This window comes from Microtus ochrogaster, unplaced genomic scaffold, assembly GCF_000317375.1.
Source record: "Microtus ochrogaster isolate Prairie Vole_2 unplaced genomic scaffold, MicOch1.0 UNK2, whole genome shotgun sequence".
NCBI lineage: Eukaryota > Metazoa > Chordata > Mammalia > Rodentia > Cricetidae > Microtus > Microtus ochrogaster.
The window spans coordinates 18,457,936-18,473,718 of NW_004949100.1; the positions used below are offsets into that span (position 1 = coordinate 18,457,936).

A 15,783-nucleotide genomic window follows, 5' to 3' on the forward strand; every position below is an offset into this window, starting at 1 on the left:
TGTAGACCAGGCTGGTCTCGAACTCACAGAGATCCGCCTGCCTCTGCCTCCTGAGTGCTGGGATTAAAGGCGTGCGCCACCACCGCCCGGCAATCCTTCCTCTCTTAAGTTGACAAAGTCAAGGTATTTATCACAGTAACAAATCACAGAAGCAAATCCACAACAATCATCACAACTGAAAAAACACAACAGAAACATGAAAGATATATGCTACTTTCCTCAACTTAGGAAAAAATTAATTAATGCGGATTGCTGGGGGACAGCTGAGCACTAAAGTGAGAAGCAGATTCTTGAGGCTATCTGGCTTTAGCACCTGTTTCTGCTCTTAAACTATGTCATAATCTAGAAATAACCTATTCTTCTCTCTGCTCAGGGTTATTGTAAAAAAAATGTATGAATACATATAACTGCATGTATCCAGTGCTGCATACAGCTCTAATCAACGAGAAGATGCTAGTGTATTCCCATATTCCCATTCTGTTAGCGGGGAAGCAGAGTCATGTATTCATTTCAAAAGGCTTTAGGATTCCTTAACACTTCAAGTATAGATAATTGTTTTCTTATCTATATGCATATATATCTTACACATATGTTTCCTACTGTATAAAACTTGATCTAATCTGTTGGAGAGGGTATAGATTACACTCCTGTACTGCTGGTGGGTGTACAAACTGCTACAGCTACTTTGGAAATCAATATGGCCGTTTCTCAGAAAAATGGGAATCAATTTACCTCAAGACCCAACTATACCAATTTTGTGCATATACCCCGAAGATGCTCAATCATAGCACAAGGACATTTACTCAACCATGTCTATAGCAGTATTTTTCATAATAGCCAGAACCTGGAAATAGCATAGATGCCCCCTCCATGGAAGAATGAATAAGAAAAATATGGTATGTTTACACAATGGAGTATTACTTACCTGTAAAAAACAATGACCTCATGAAATTTGCAGACAAATGAATGAAATTAGACAAAATCATTCTGAGTGATGCCATCTAGACCCCAAAAGACAAACATAATCAGACAAACATGGTATGTACTTACTCATAAGTGGATATTGGGAGTAAAGTACAGGAAAACCAACCTACAACCCCAGAGAGGCTAGGTAACAGAGTGTGCCCAAAGGGGGATGCATGGATTTTCCTGGGAAGGAGAAATAGAAGAAATCTCCTGGGTAAATTGGGGTGGAGATGGGAGGATGGGGGTGGAATTTGAGGGGAGAGGGTTGGGGATGGGACTGATGGGAAGAGTAAGGAAAGAGACATCTTGATGGAGGTGGTGCATTTTGGGGTTAGGGAGAAACCTGATGCCAGGAAAACTTGTAGAAATCCACAAGGATGACCCCAGCTAAGACTCCTAGCAATGGTGGAGAGGGTGTCTGAACTGGCCATCTACTGTGACTACCCTAATTGTCATCAGAGCGCCTCTACCCAGTATCGAATTGAAGCAGATAGAGAGATCCACAGCCTGCACTGGACTAAGCTCCAGAGTCCTGCTGAAGAAAGGGAGGAGGGATTGCACAAGCCTGTGGAGTCATGGTCATGAGGGAGGAACCCATAGAGACAGTTAATCTGAGCTCCTTGCTGTTCATGGACTCTGAACCAACAGTTAGGGAGTCTGGATGGGACTGACCTAGGCCCTCTGCATGTGAATGATGGTTGTGTAGCTTGGTCTGTTTGTAAGGCTCCTAGCAGTGAGATCAGAATCTGTTCCTGATGCTTTACTGTCTTTTGGGAACCTGTTCCCCCTCTGCTGGCTTGATTACCTTGCCCAATCTTGATACAGGGGGAGGAGCTCAAGCCAGCTTCAATTTGAGGAGCCCTGCTTTGTTCAAACCCCTGGGAGGCCTGTCCTTTTCTGAATGGAGATGGAGTAGGAGTGGGTGCCAAGGAGGGTAGATTGGGAGTAGGGAGGAGGAACTGGAGGAGAAGGGAGGAGAGGAGACTTTGGTTAGTATGTAAAATAAATAAAAAATAATAATTAAATGAAATAAAATAAAATAACTAAAAAAATGAGCTAAAATAAATGACCCTGTGTTACTATTATTAAATACTACATATCAATTAAGACAGCTGGATTCATTAATACAGCAAATACAGTGATGTGCCTGTACATACCTACAGAGTACATACTCTTGTGGAAAGATCCAGAGATGTATTTATGTGAGATCATGTTGCAGAATATGCATATTATGATTTTGTTTCTCATTGAAATGTGTTTATATTTGCACATAATTTATATTTACTTTCATGTTAGCGTCCAGAGATTTACATAAACATGTGAATAGGTTACTGGTGCGGGAGGGTAGAACTAGAGAACAGGTAAAACATTAAGAATTTTGTGAGTTGTGCTGTGTGGTCTGACTAGTTTTTGCTCAGAATGTGCTTGAGTGTGGCTCATAGATTTGCATTTAAATAGGCATCTAAAGCTGAGGTCAGCTAAGATGTGCATTGTATCCTAATGATGGGACAGGGAAGACATCCAGATGAGAGGCCAATAGTGTGTTAGTCATGAAGTCTACTCTGAAGCCTACCAGTAGCTTGGACAATTAGCATATGTTATGGTTAATCATTATTATCAGCTTGATTGGATTTAGAACCACATAGGACAGAAACCTCTGGGCATGTCTGTGAGGAAGTTTCTAGGTTGGGTTAGTTGCAGTGGGAAGACCCACTGTGGACAGCACCATCCAATGGGCTAGAGACTTAGACTGAATAAAAGGAGAAAGCAATCTAAGTACCAGTGTTCATCTCTCCGGCTCCCAACTCCAGATGCAATGTGATCAGCTGCCTCACATATATTGCCATGCCTTCCCCTGTGGTAGACTATACCTTAAAACCATAAGCCAGGATAAACTATTTCTGATGTTGATTTTGTAAGGTACTCTGTCACAGCAACAAGAAATATGTTTCTGCCTTAAATTTTTAATCTGAAAATGAGGCAAATAGTACCTATATAGGTTTGCTATAGAGATTTGAATAGGTATACCTTTGTAAAAGGGTCTTAGCATTTCTGGACTTGAAAGACATCAGAGTATTAATGTTTGCAGTCAGTAAAAAGAAGCCATTAGAAACACCAAGTATCAAGAAGTTGGAAGGCAGGTGGAGTGATAGGGATAAAGAAGGTAGATAGGAATTCATAAGCATTTCCTCCTTTCTTTGGCATGTATTTAGTAAGGAAGAAAACTCTGGGGCCTTTTCTTCTGCCAAGCAAGGGCATCTATCATATATAATATGTAGTAATAGACTATGTTAAAGCAGTATTAATATTAATTACTTCTGAAACAGTTAAAACTTAAGATACTTAACACACTTTTTAAATATTTATTTATTTATTTATTTATTTATTTATTTATTTATTTAGTTAGTTAGTTAGTTAGTTAGTTTGTTTGTTTTTCGGGACAGAGTTTCTCTGTGTAGTTTTGGTGCCTGTCCTGGAACTAGCTCTTGTAGACCAGGCTGACCTTGAATTCACAGAGATCCGCCTGCCTCTGCCTCCCAAGTGCTGGAATTAAAGGCATGTGCTACCACCATCCAGCACATTTATTAATTTTTTTCAACTATTATTAAATGTAGTTGTTGCAACTAAGATGACAAACCACATACTATTGGACTTTAAAAGTATGACACCCTCTAGGCTTCAGATTTGCAGAGCCCACTGTTACTAAGTGTGCTTAGGATTGTCAGGACCAGACAAAGATGTTGCTTCTATGTAACTCTCTCCCCTTTATTACTAAGAATATCTTAGTAATAAGTATTAGTTATTAGGCTGCCATAACAAAGAAGTGCTGCTGGTTGCCTTTAAAAATCAAAAAATGAGTTGGTTCTCTCCTCCTGGAGTCTAAAGCCCAAAGTCAAGGTGTGGGCAGAATTGTTCCTTCTAGGGGACCTGGGAGTGCACCCTTCTATTGATGGAGGTAGCCAATAGCTGGGGCATCCTTTGACCTGAATGTTAGTCTGCTTCTGACTTCATGAGACATTCTTCCTTGCCTATGTTCTTTGGATCTCCTAAAGACTTAAGATTTAAGATCTACACTTAGCTAGTATAATTCTATTTTGCTGTGTGTGGGAAGGTTTTCTTTCCAAATAAGGTTAGCATAGGTAACAGAAGGGTTGTCCTTGAGGTTAAACAATTTAGCTGACAGCCAGCTGAGGAATTTTTTTTTTTTTATTGTTGGGGCAGGGTCCTATGTATCTTAGGTTGGCGTTGGACTTGCTATATGTAGCCAAGTATGACTTTGAACTCCTGATTCTCCTGCCTCAACCTCCAAAGTGCTGAAATTGTAAACATATGCCATGACACCCAGTTTATGCAGAACTAAGGACTGTGTGGTTTAGGCAAACACTGTTCCAACTGAGCTACTTCCCCAGCATCAATGCTATGGTTTTTAATTCCTTTTTGTACATTGTATCTTTGTAGAGTGTTGTCACAGGGTAGGAAAAGGGTGGTGGGGCTCCTGAGGGCTGTGTTTTTTCTTTTTTCTTTCTCATTTTAGAGTTTTGGTTTGTTGAAGTCTTCAGAAAAGAGCAAAGGGCAAGGAAATAACAGCTATGCAGTTTTTTGAGCTTACTGACTCCAGACATTTTCATGTAGGCTTTATTATTTAGACAAATGTTCTTAGTTGATTAGCGCTAGCCTTATTAATTCTTCTAAGTAAAATAATTGTATTTCTTGCTCCTTTGTGTTTTTATATCCCAACTACTTGATACAAGTATGAACTTCTTTTGCAAATTTTAACTTTATTTTTTCCTATATTTTAACTTGTACTTCTTTAGCTTCTCTATAAACCTTCACAGTATTCTAATGTTAAACCATAAACTCGTGTTTATAGACCAATGTAGAGATTTTAAAACTCTGTTAAAGATTTTCCCATGGAAAATTATAGAAACAGGGCCAGTGAGACTGCTCTGTAGGTAGAGGTACTTGCCATTAAACCTAACACCACAAGTTTGATCTCTGGGATCCACAAATGGAAGAAGTCCTGCACATGCAGGTCATAGCACACACATGCTGCCATACATACACACAATTGTTAAAATATAGTAAAAATTAAGAAAATTTTGGAAAAAAGTGTGAGGTTTATCAAAATTGTGATCTTTTACTTAGTGAATATAGAATCTAATTGTTGAAGTCTATAATCTTGAACTTTTTTTTTAGTACACTGATTTATCAAATTTTATTGCTAGGTTCTGCTCCAAGGGTAGAATACGGAAATGAATAACCTACCTGCTTATTCTTAGTAGTTTGATGAAGGAAGGCTTACATGTAGTTCAAGGCTCTGGAAATGGGAGCAATAGGCATATGTATCTTTATTAGGCTGGTTAATTCTAGTCTCATAATTAAGAAACTCTCTGAAGAGTTTGTATGTATGTGTGTCTACTGGAGAAATGTTCCAGATAGAGGAAGGAAGAAAACATTGTGAACCCCCGTAGTGGGTTTCAGCGGGGGTTTTGGAGAGAGGTGTTTGAAGACCAGGGAGTTACAAAGGTTTAAGTTCTTGTAGCCTGCTGACAACAGCAGAGATAAAAACATGGTCATCATTTCAGAACTGTGCTTTGTCTAAAATCCATATACTTCCTAAACCACAAAGAGTTTTTACAGCATACCTGTCATCTAAGTCATTGTCCTACCTAGCATGGCTTAGTATAGAACTTAGATTCTTGCATTTGAAATTGAGGTTAAGCTTAGATAGCATACATATGAATTGAAACTGATCAGCCAGGATGCCCACCTTTTCTCTTCCCTGAACTTACGATGTATATTCTTAGGATTGTTGCTCTCTCTCATTCACCATTTACAAGACTTGGGACCTCAGAGAGGAGAAAGGACATCATGGGTCAGTGGATTTATTTATTTTGACCTGTGTCGTGAGGGAGTATCAGGAGAGTAGAGGATTTAGTGCTGCCTCCACATTCTGAGGCATTTTTAGCCTGGGAACTCTGGGGTCAACTCCTGGATAGAACTAACACTGCATAAACAGGAGGCTCCTCAGTGCTGGCACAGATGGTAGCCAGCTTCGTCTCGAGAAGATCCCTTCCTATACCTGGTATATGTGTACTTGCATAGGTGAAGATGTGCACATCTAAAAGTAGAATGGTTTGTTTACTTGAACATGCTCAACGAAAACTACCCTTTTAGGCCCACAGATGACAGCAACCAGCCACCAGGGCGGGGTGTGCTATCCATGCATGGGCTGACCTATGGTGTGATCCGTGTGGATTCAGAGGAGAAGCTGTCTGTGCTCACAGTGCAGGATGTCGGCCTTGTCATGCCTGGAGGTGAGTACAGCCTTGGGGTGTTGTCTTTCTTTCAGTCTTTATTGTTGCAATAAAACACAGTTATAAACAGCTTGGGAATGAAAGGTTTTATTTGGTTTATCTATTCTGGGTTACATTTCATTTAGTGAAGCCATGGCAGGAACTCAGACAGTGCAGGAACTGACACAGAGGCTATGGAGAAGTGCTTTGTATTATCTTGATCCTTAGGCTTGCTGAATCTGCTTTCTTATATAAACCAGGACTACTAACCCAGGGGTGCTCCACCCACAATGGGCTGGGCCCTCCCACATCAATCAATGATTAAGAAAATGCCCTGCTGACTTGCCTACAGCTGAATCTTACTGAGACATCTTCTTAATTGAGGTTCCCTCCTTTCAGATGACTGTAGCTTATGTCAAGCTGGCATAAAATCAGCCAGCAGAGGTATGAAGTAGGCAGTCCTAGCATGGCTTTCTGACTCATCTGTTAGTATATGCTTTTAGAACACAGGTTAGCATTATCTTTTCTTGTCCATTCCATTTCCATTTGTATGGCATCTTGGGTTCAACACTGAAACTCCTAATATTTAGTTTTTTTCTGGTTAATCTTCAGACCAAAAGCAATGTTCTCTCTTCCAAGAAAAGGGAACCAAAAATATTCATAAAGCTGGTGAAGGACACCTCTCCTCTGGAACCCTTTTCTCCAGGAAGGCATTATGGGCTGACTCTGTCTGTACCCCTACACTGGTCCTGAGCTGCTTCCTTTTTTTGCAACCCAGATCCCCTCTTTACTCATCCTAACTGATGCCTCAGCCCAGACTGGACACCATAGCTCAGCCTCATGGAAGGCTTTGAGGAGTATGTATGAAACCTGAGGAATGAGAGGTTTTTGTTAGGTATGAAGCTACTGTTTAGCCTGAAAGCAGTATAGGGAGTCACTTGATTGAAGAAACATTGTGTCATACCCTCACTTTCCTCCCCAGCCCCTCTAGCCCTTCATATAATGTGCCTTGGGGCTTCTGAGTCACATTCTTATTTGTTGAATGTTGTTCTCAATTCCTGTCTCACAGAGTCACTTTTATCAGCATATTTGTTCTCAATTTCTGTCTTCCAGCATGGAGCTATGTTGCTGCTTTCTCAAATTGAGGTTCTGTGTAGAATCTAGGCCTCCTCCTTTGAAGTCCCTCCATGCTCCTTTACACAATAGAGTGGCAAGAGCATGCTTGAACAGCACTCATTGTTATGTCTAATATACCATATATATGCATAACCATATATAGCCAATTAACTTCCCTTGGCATCTTGGGTGGGATCTGAGTGCTAGGACAAAACCTAGTGGGTAAAGGGCCTCTCTGCCCTCTTGGAATCACAGAGAGATGGATTTTTCACACTGCCTCTCCATAACAATAAAGAGTACAGGGATGGTCTTTCAGTTTTCTAGTTCAAAGCATAACAGAAATAAAGCCTGTCTCTTGTGCTCCTAATTTTCTATAGCTTTATAACTGTTTCCATTCCACCTCCTGTCATGAAAGTGCTTCTAGAGTCAGAGCAACTTAGGTCTCCAAACTCCAAATTCAGGGTGTCCCGGACTCATTGCCCACTTTTAGCCAGACCACTTAGCTCTTTTGTTTTATTTTATAAAGACAAGCAAACTAGTTTTTAAGCAAATGGATTCCCATACTGGAGGCATAAAAAGATTTAAGTGACATAACAATGAAAAAAATATATCTGTCCACTCAAGTCACCTATAGCATCACAGGTTTCTTTTCAGAAAACCCTTTTTCCTTTTCAGAAATTTCTATTCAGAAATACTCTGTAGTGTAAAATCATATCATAGAAACACCCCCGTCCATGTCTACTTGTATATTGTCTTTCTTGGATTTGGGCTTTTTAAATGCAGTGATAGAATATAGTACACCATATTTTGTGACTTATATTCATTTGCTAGCACATAAAAAACTTGCTTTTTTCCATGCAGTGCACAGCTTGAATGCATAATTATATATACTTTCCACAGTTGTTGGAGTTGTACTCTTTGCTGCATTCTGATGTGAAGGACCACATCTGAGCTTCATTCTACATGGATATGGGAATATAATGAAAAATTTCTCAGAAGTGAAGTGTTTCTTTTTATTGTTATTAGGAATTTCACATATACATAAGCGGTTTTGATCAAATCTACCCCCATTTCTTCCTCTGCAATTCCTTCTCTTTGTCCCCAGTTCTCCCTGCTTCACCCCCAACTTTATGTGTCCTCTCTCTTTAAATTTTTTTATGTGTAGGAGTGCTTTGCCTGTATGTGTGTCTCTGCACCATATGTGTGTCTGGTGCCCAGGGAAGCTAGAAGTGGATGTTGGATCTCTTTGGATTGGAGTTACAGATGGTTGTAAACCATTATGTGGGTCCAGGAAATCAAACCTGGGTCATCTGCAAGAGTAGCTAGTGCTCTTAATACTTGGCTATTGTTCCAGTTACCTCTTTTTTAAAACCCAATGAGTCTACTTAGTGCTGCCTATATGCTCATGAATATGGTCATCCTGAGCAACCTTTCGGGAGCTTCATTCTTAAAGAAAAACTTACTCTTCCTCCTGTATCAACCATCAGTTGTAAATAGCTTCTCAGCTAGGAGTAGAAATTCATAAGCCTCTTCTCCATCCATTTTAGTTGGCTTAATCTTAGTTGAAGGTCTGTCTGTATCTGCAGCATGCCCACATCATTCTGATTATTTCATACTCCTGGCAATGATGGGTGCTATTCCTATTTCTCTCTGCCTTTCCCATCAGACTTCATGATGTTTTCTAGTATGATAAATGAAGACAGTTTGGTCTACTTTTAGTTTTGTTGCTTGTGTTTTCTGCTACTCGAAATTGAACGCACACCCTTACACATTAGGCACATATTCTGTCATTGAGCTACCTCCACAGCCTTTTTTCTACATTTTGGTGTTTTGTTTTGTTTCTTGAGATAGATAGGGTCTCTCTATGTAGCCCTGGCTGTCTTAGAACTCTATGTAAACTAGGCTGGCTTTGAACTTGCAGACCCGCCTGCCTCTGCTACTTGAGTGCTGGCATTAAAGGCCTGTGATACAATGTCTAGCCCTTTCCTGTACTTTTTTTTCTTTTTCTTTTTTTTTTTTTTTTTTTTTTTTTTTTGGTTTTTCGAGACAGGGTTTCTCTGTGGCTTTGGAGCCTGTCCTGGAACTAGCTCTGTAGACCAGGCTGGTCTCGAACCTGTACATTTTATTTTAAGGCAAGGTCTTACTAACTTCACTAGGCTGATCTCAAACTCACTTACTACAAGAGTCTGCTTTTTGCTTTTTGGTGTAGTTTGGGTGTATATTTTTCTTATTGTGAACGAGTTTAACTTTTCATGTTTCTGTTGATTCTATTTCTTAGATGTAATGCCAGCCTCTGGAGGTTATAGAATTTCTAAACACTCATCTGTCACTGGCTGTAAAACATCACTTACCTAAGACACTAGGCCTCTGGCCACCTAGTCAGGCTTATGGTTTATAGTGGTGGTAGGTAGGATGGTGAAGTTGCATAAGCATCAAGTAAGTATGTGAGTCACAGATTAATGAGAATTTAGCATTGTTAAATGTGTGCATAATAAAGGCTGGAGGGGTAGGGCTCAGATGGCAACTGTTTACTGTGTAAACATGATCAGAATTTGGATCCCCGGTACCCCTTTAAACATCTGCCACAGCCGTGAAATCCTGCTGCTCAGAGATGTTGAAGGTAGGAACAAGTAAACCCATGGAGCTAACTGGCCAGATAACATAGGTGAAATGATGAGCTCCAGGTTCAGAAAGGGAACCTGTTTCAAAAGAAAATAAGGTAGAAGAATAAGGAGAACACACAAGACACTACTTCTGGCTTTACTTATGAGTGTGTCACACATACTGAGTGCCAAAACCTTGAAGTGGTATTCTCTGAAGGATTGTGTACAACAGGTAATTTAAACCAAGGCGTAAGATTTATGTAGGACACTGGAGGGTTTAAATTCTGCTTTCAACTTAGAGAAGCTTTGGAAGACTTGAGAACAAATACCTGTGCTGGTTCATTTGAAGGGATGCGTTTTGGAACTTTCAGCTGTTTCTCTGGTACATGTCTAGTAAATGACTCTGACACATCCCAAGTATCATCTCATATGTAAATGGCACACAGTCTTTCTCTCTTATATTAAAATTAAAGTAATTGAAATGATTAATATGATAATTGAATCTAACATTTTGCTACAATATGAAAAGTTGCAACTCTTAGAGAAAATGAAATTTTATTCATGGTGGTATTTCTGTTCATTTGTGCCCCCATTGATATTTGTGGATTCATTAATTTCTCTCCTCCTTGCTCATGCTCTCCTTGTGCCTTTTATTTTGCCTTTAGCCATCATGTGTTCAGTGAAGCCAGATGGTATTCCTCAGTTGTGCAGGACAGATGAAATTGGGGAGCTCTGTGTCTGTGCAGTTGCCACAGGAACATCATATTATGGTCTCTCCGGTATGACCAAGAACACCTTCGAGGTAGGTTGATGACAAAATTCCTCCTTCAGCTCTTTCCCTCGCTCTGCCCGAACAGTTTTGCCAGGTGTTCAGAAACAGAAATTATTAAGATGATGATTTCACCAAAGAACATTCATATTAGACTGGTGGGCTTTTTCTCACTATATTTTTGTTTTTGATAATCGAGTCATCAGCTTTATTATTATCTTTTAACCAGTATCCAGGAAGAATAAACAGTCTCTTTAAAATGGAGCTTTTGTTTGTTGTTTTTTACATCTGACAGATAAGTGATGAAAAACCACATGAACATGTGCATAGGTGTGTAGGTAAATGCCCTCACTCAGGAAGTCAGCTGGCCATTCTGCACAGTTTTGTAGCATAGACTAGACTTGACTAGGTGTGAATTCAGGAGAACCTGAAAAATGTGAATAATAATTTCAGTGGCACAGTGAGAGTGTAAGGTATGTTGTAACAGATCATGGTATAGACATCCATGTAGTGTGTGGATATGTGTTGTGCATGTTTACACACGTGGGATATGTATGAAATGTGTGGGATATACATGTACGGCTGGTATACATAGATGATAACCTGCTTTATGTATGTGTGGGATATACATGTACGGCTGGTATACATAGATGATAACCTGCTTTATGTATGTGTGGGATATACATGTACGGCTGGTATACATAGATGATAACCTGCTTTATGTATGTGTGGGATATACATGCATGGCTGGTATACATAGATAACCTGCTTTATGTAGGTGGTGAACACAGTAAAAAGAGATATAAAAGGAGTTAAGACAGCTTCTGGTGTCTAGTACTGTATCATGGTATTCTTAGAACTTTCTTCTATTTCTCGTACAGTGTCTAGCCTTATGATTGACACAATATTTCACTGATTCATGAGTAGAACAGGTTATTTATTCCTAAATGTTAGAGCTCAGAGTGAACATACATGTGAGTATGAGCTCAGACCTCTAAAATCCCTGAAACTGGAGCTGAGTATATGATCTAAAAAACGTGCCTTTTCTGTGTGGTTATCTTCAAGGTTGAAGGAAACAAGATTTGTATTTTGGACAAGTTGTGCTCTCTTTACATTTTCCTTTTCAGTGTGTTTTCTATAAAGAATAGGGATCAGCTACTGCCGATATGTGTTATTTAAAAAATGTACCTCGAGTCTCCATTAATCACTTTCATCACCAGATTTTAAGCATGGTACAATGATTTATGGCTGCTGCTTGTCTGGAGACTCAGAGCCTGTGAGTGGAGATTCCTACAGCCCTTGCACATCAGCCAGACATGCAGAAGCAAGAGAACTTTGCTGAGCCTGGGATGAACACAAGAGGGAACTGTGTTTCCATGTGCATTAGTTACTTTTGACCTACCTATAACTGCCTGACAAAAGCTACTCACGGAGGAAAAGTTTATGTTGTTACAGTTTGAGATTACAATCCATCATGGTAGGGAAGCCATGGTGACAGGAATGTGAATAGTTTATCCAATTACACCCAAGGTCAGGAAGCACCAAGAAATGAATGTTGGTGGAAACCTTCCTTTGTATTCAGTCTAAGTCCTCAGCCCATGGACCTCACCACATTCAGATTGGGTCTTCCCTCATGTAAAGCTCTCTGGTATGATCAGAGTTATATCTCCTAAGTTATTCAAAATCCAGTCTAATTTACAACAAATATTGAACATCGCACCATGTTTATAGACTGTCAGACAAAGTCACAATGACCTCATGCTGACAGAGTTCTAAGAGGTAAGAAAGTAAACTTGATCTCTCTAGAGAAGTGGCAAGGCTGTAGACCCTGCTTAACCCTTTGAGTTGACCTAATTGTAGCCTTGTTTCCCTAGGTATTTCCCATGACAAGCTCCGGGGCTCCAATCAGTGAATACCCATTCATAAGGACAGGTTTGCTGGGATTTGTTGGTCCTGGGGGCCTTGTCTTTGTGGTGGGTAAGATGGACGGCCTAATGGTAGTCAGTGGACGAAGACACAATGCCGATGACATTGTAGCCACAGCCTTGGCTGTAGAGCCCATGAAGTTTGTCTATAGAGGAAGGTTAGTGGTACTTGTCTACTAATTAAATACTTACTTTTGGTATAGTTTGTTTCCTGTTTAGAGTTACTATTGCTGTGATGAAACACCATGATGTAAAGCAACTTGGAGAGGAAAGAGTTTATTTGGCTTACTCTTTCACAGTACTGTTCATCATTGATGAAAGTCAGGACAGAAACTCAAACTGAGCACAAAGAACCTGGAGGCAGGATCTGATACAGTCTATTAATAATCTGTATATCGCCACATGGCTGTGGCTTACTGGCAATCTCAGAGCTATTTCCTGTAGTAGAGGAATCAGCATATAAATCATCTCTTCTGTAGTCTTTGTTGGTTTCTTTTTTTATATCTGTAGCCAAGATTTTCCGGTTTCCCCCAATCAAATCTGATTAATATTTAAGAGATTCATAACTTTTTATTTCCTGTGGAAACAAGTGCATACCCTCTCCCACAACATAACATATTTTCTGACTTCTGTTTTGAAATGAAGACATTCTTAAAATTTATAGGTTGGTTTAATTTAGTAGTTTTCATAATCAAATGTCTCTCAGCAGCTATTATTTTTTGTACATTAGCATTTAAAAATTCAGAGTCAGCAAAGTACCATATAAATCCAGACACTGTGTGTATTTCCCATCTTTACATGACTATCTGTATCTATATATCTATATCTATATATCTATGGTTGTATTCTGTCTTTAAAGAATTTATTATTTTTAAACTATTTTTTTCTAGGACTGTGCATACAAATTTTTTGCTGTATTTGTTTAAAGGTTTTCTCAGCACCTTTACTGAGCACCTATAGCCTTCTCTGACCAAGCCTTAAACCTGCTACATAGCTGCATAGCTGTGCACATGACACTGGCTGGCTCAAATCACAGGCTCAAATCCACAGGGAGCTGCATCACTGTATACCATGGCCTGCCTGAGAGACTGCGGGACTAGGAAGCCTCATCTGGCTCTATGTTTACATGTTTGGAACTTTTTTTTAAGACTTTCTCAGGTTCTATGTAGTAATATGTTCCCCTATTTGGGCGCCATACATAACAAGTCTTTCTCTATCCCTCCAGCCACCTCCCATTGACATGGAGACTTATTATGAAAGCTTGACCTTTAGTTAGGCTTGTTTTCAACTATCTCTTTAAAAAAAAAAACTTTATTTAACTTTATGCACATTGGTATAACGATGTCAAGTTCTCTGGAACTGGAGTTACAGACAGCTGCAAGCTGCCATGTGGATGCTGGGAACTGAACCCGGGTTCTCTGGAAGAGCAGGCAGTGCTCTTAACCACTGAGCCATCTTGCCAGCTCTCAACTAGCTCTTATAACTTAAATTAACCCATATTTTTACTAATCTATGTTCTACCATGTGGCTTTTTCTTCTATTCCATTCTTTGTGTCAGACTCATTCCACATCTGGCTGGTTCTGCATCTGCACCTAGATTAATCACATTTCCTCTCTGCCTGTAAGTCCCACCTGTCTGTCCTGCTTAGCTGTTTGACCATTTAGCTCTTTATTAAACCAATCAGAAGACACCTTAGGCAGAGATACATTTTTACAGTGTAAACAAATATTCCACAACAAGAAGCTATTTTTAAAAGGGAGTTCTGTGCTGACCATACAAAGCAGGAAGATTTGAGCAAAGAACTATTACTTGAAAACAAACTTTCTCTTGTTAGAGAAAGGACTACTTTACAGTTCCAAACTCAAGAAAGATTGATACAGTTCTCCAAATACTGGACATTCCGTTGATCATACGTAAATTTATTCTTCGTCTTAGCCAGCCTTTAGGCAACTACACAGTTGACTTACATCCTGCTAAAAAAATTACACTCAAAAAAAGCCATAAGATTGTAAGTTTGTTTACTATTTTCTGTTGGGCTCTATTTGTAGCTTATTTTTGGCTGCATATTGGATACACCTGTAACTTTATTCTCAAACCTTAAAGAGACGGCAAACAGCCTCCTGGTGTTAAGTGTGCATTGTCGTCCCCCCTCCCCCAACACACACATGATTTTCTCACATTAGCTCATGTGTGAGAGTCTGGGACTAATCTTCACCTGTGACAGAATCCTGAGATTTGTGTAATTAATCTTGATTATGAAGTCCTTAGTGCTGCAGGAGTCCTTGGAGTCCTTGGAAGCAAGTCTCTCTCCTCTGCTCACCACAGGTTCCCTCTGTTTCTGCAGGATCGCTGTGTTCTCAGTGACTGTCCTTCATGATGAAAGGATAGTGATTGTGGCTGAGCAGAGACCGGATTCCACAGAGGAAGACAGTTTTCAGTGGATGAGCAGAGTGCTCCAGGTAGTATGGCTATCTCTTAAAGCTTTTCTCCTGCTTTTCTCATTCACTGTAGGATTGTAGCTCAACCTTTGTCACCCATTCCTTTGACCATATGTTTATATTCTATTGCTTAAACTGTCTGATAGGAAATTCTATACAGTGTCCAGAAACAAACTGAACATATCAAGGGCAGAAGTCAGGAACTGCAAAACTGCTTCTTAGTAGTTTCGTTGACGGACTTGCATGTGTTGTTACAATCATGAGACTATATGCTCTTTTCTCCAAACCCTTCTTTTTAATTATTTATGAGAATTGCCAATAGCCCTGTGTGAACTAATGCAACCTTTTTATTGTAGTGAGAAAACCATCTCTTTGTTTGATTTCCATATACCCAGAGCACTGTCCATATGATATATACTTTTATAATATATATTGTGTATAATAGTCTGGGTTTTTTTATAATTTTAATGTTTATCAAAAACAGTTTTTTTCATACAATAGATTCTGATCATGATTTTCCCTCCCACAGTTCTTCCCAGATCCTCCCTAACTCCCTACGCATTCAAAGCCACATCCTTTCTTTCTCTCATTGGAAAACAAATGGGAACTAAACACACACACACACACACAGGGAGAGAGAGAGAGAGAGAGAGAGAGAGAGAGAGAGA

At 39.6% G+C, this 15,783-nt stretch overlaps 1 protein-coding gene across 4 annotated transcripts in view; it reads left to right on the forward strand.

Moving 5' to 3' along the window:
- The window catches only part of Dip2c (disco interacting protein 2 homolog C), a 348,427-nt gene that overhangs the window by 270,175 nt on the left and 62,469 nt on the right, over positions 1-15,783 (forward strand). For all 4 annotated transcript variants that reach the window (XM_026788415.1, XM_026788416.1, XM_026788417.1 and 1 more), the window contains 4 exons: positions 6,145-6,284; positions 10,648-10,784; positions 12,626-12,834; positions 15,022-15,136. In XM_026788415.1, the coding sequence (XP_026644216.1) occupies positions 6,145-6,284; positions 10,648-10,784; positions 12,626-12,834; positions 15,022-15,136 (601 nt within the window). The remainder of the gene's footprint in view (positions 1-6,144; positions 6,285-10,647; positions 10,785-12,625; positions 12,835-15,021; positions 15,137-15,783) is intronic.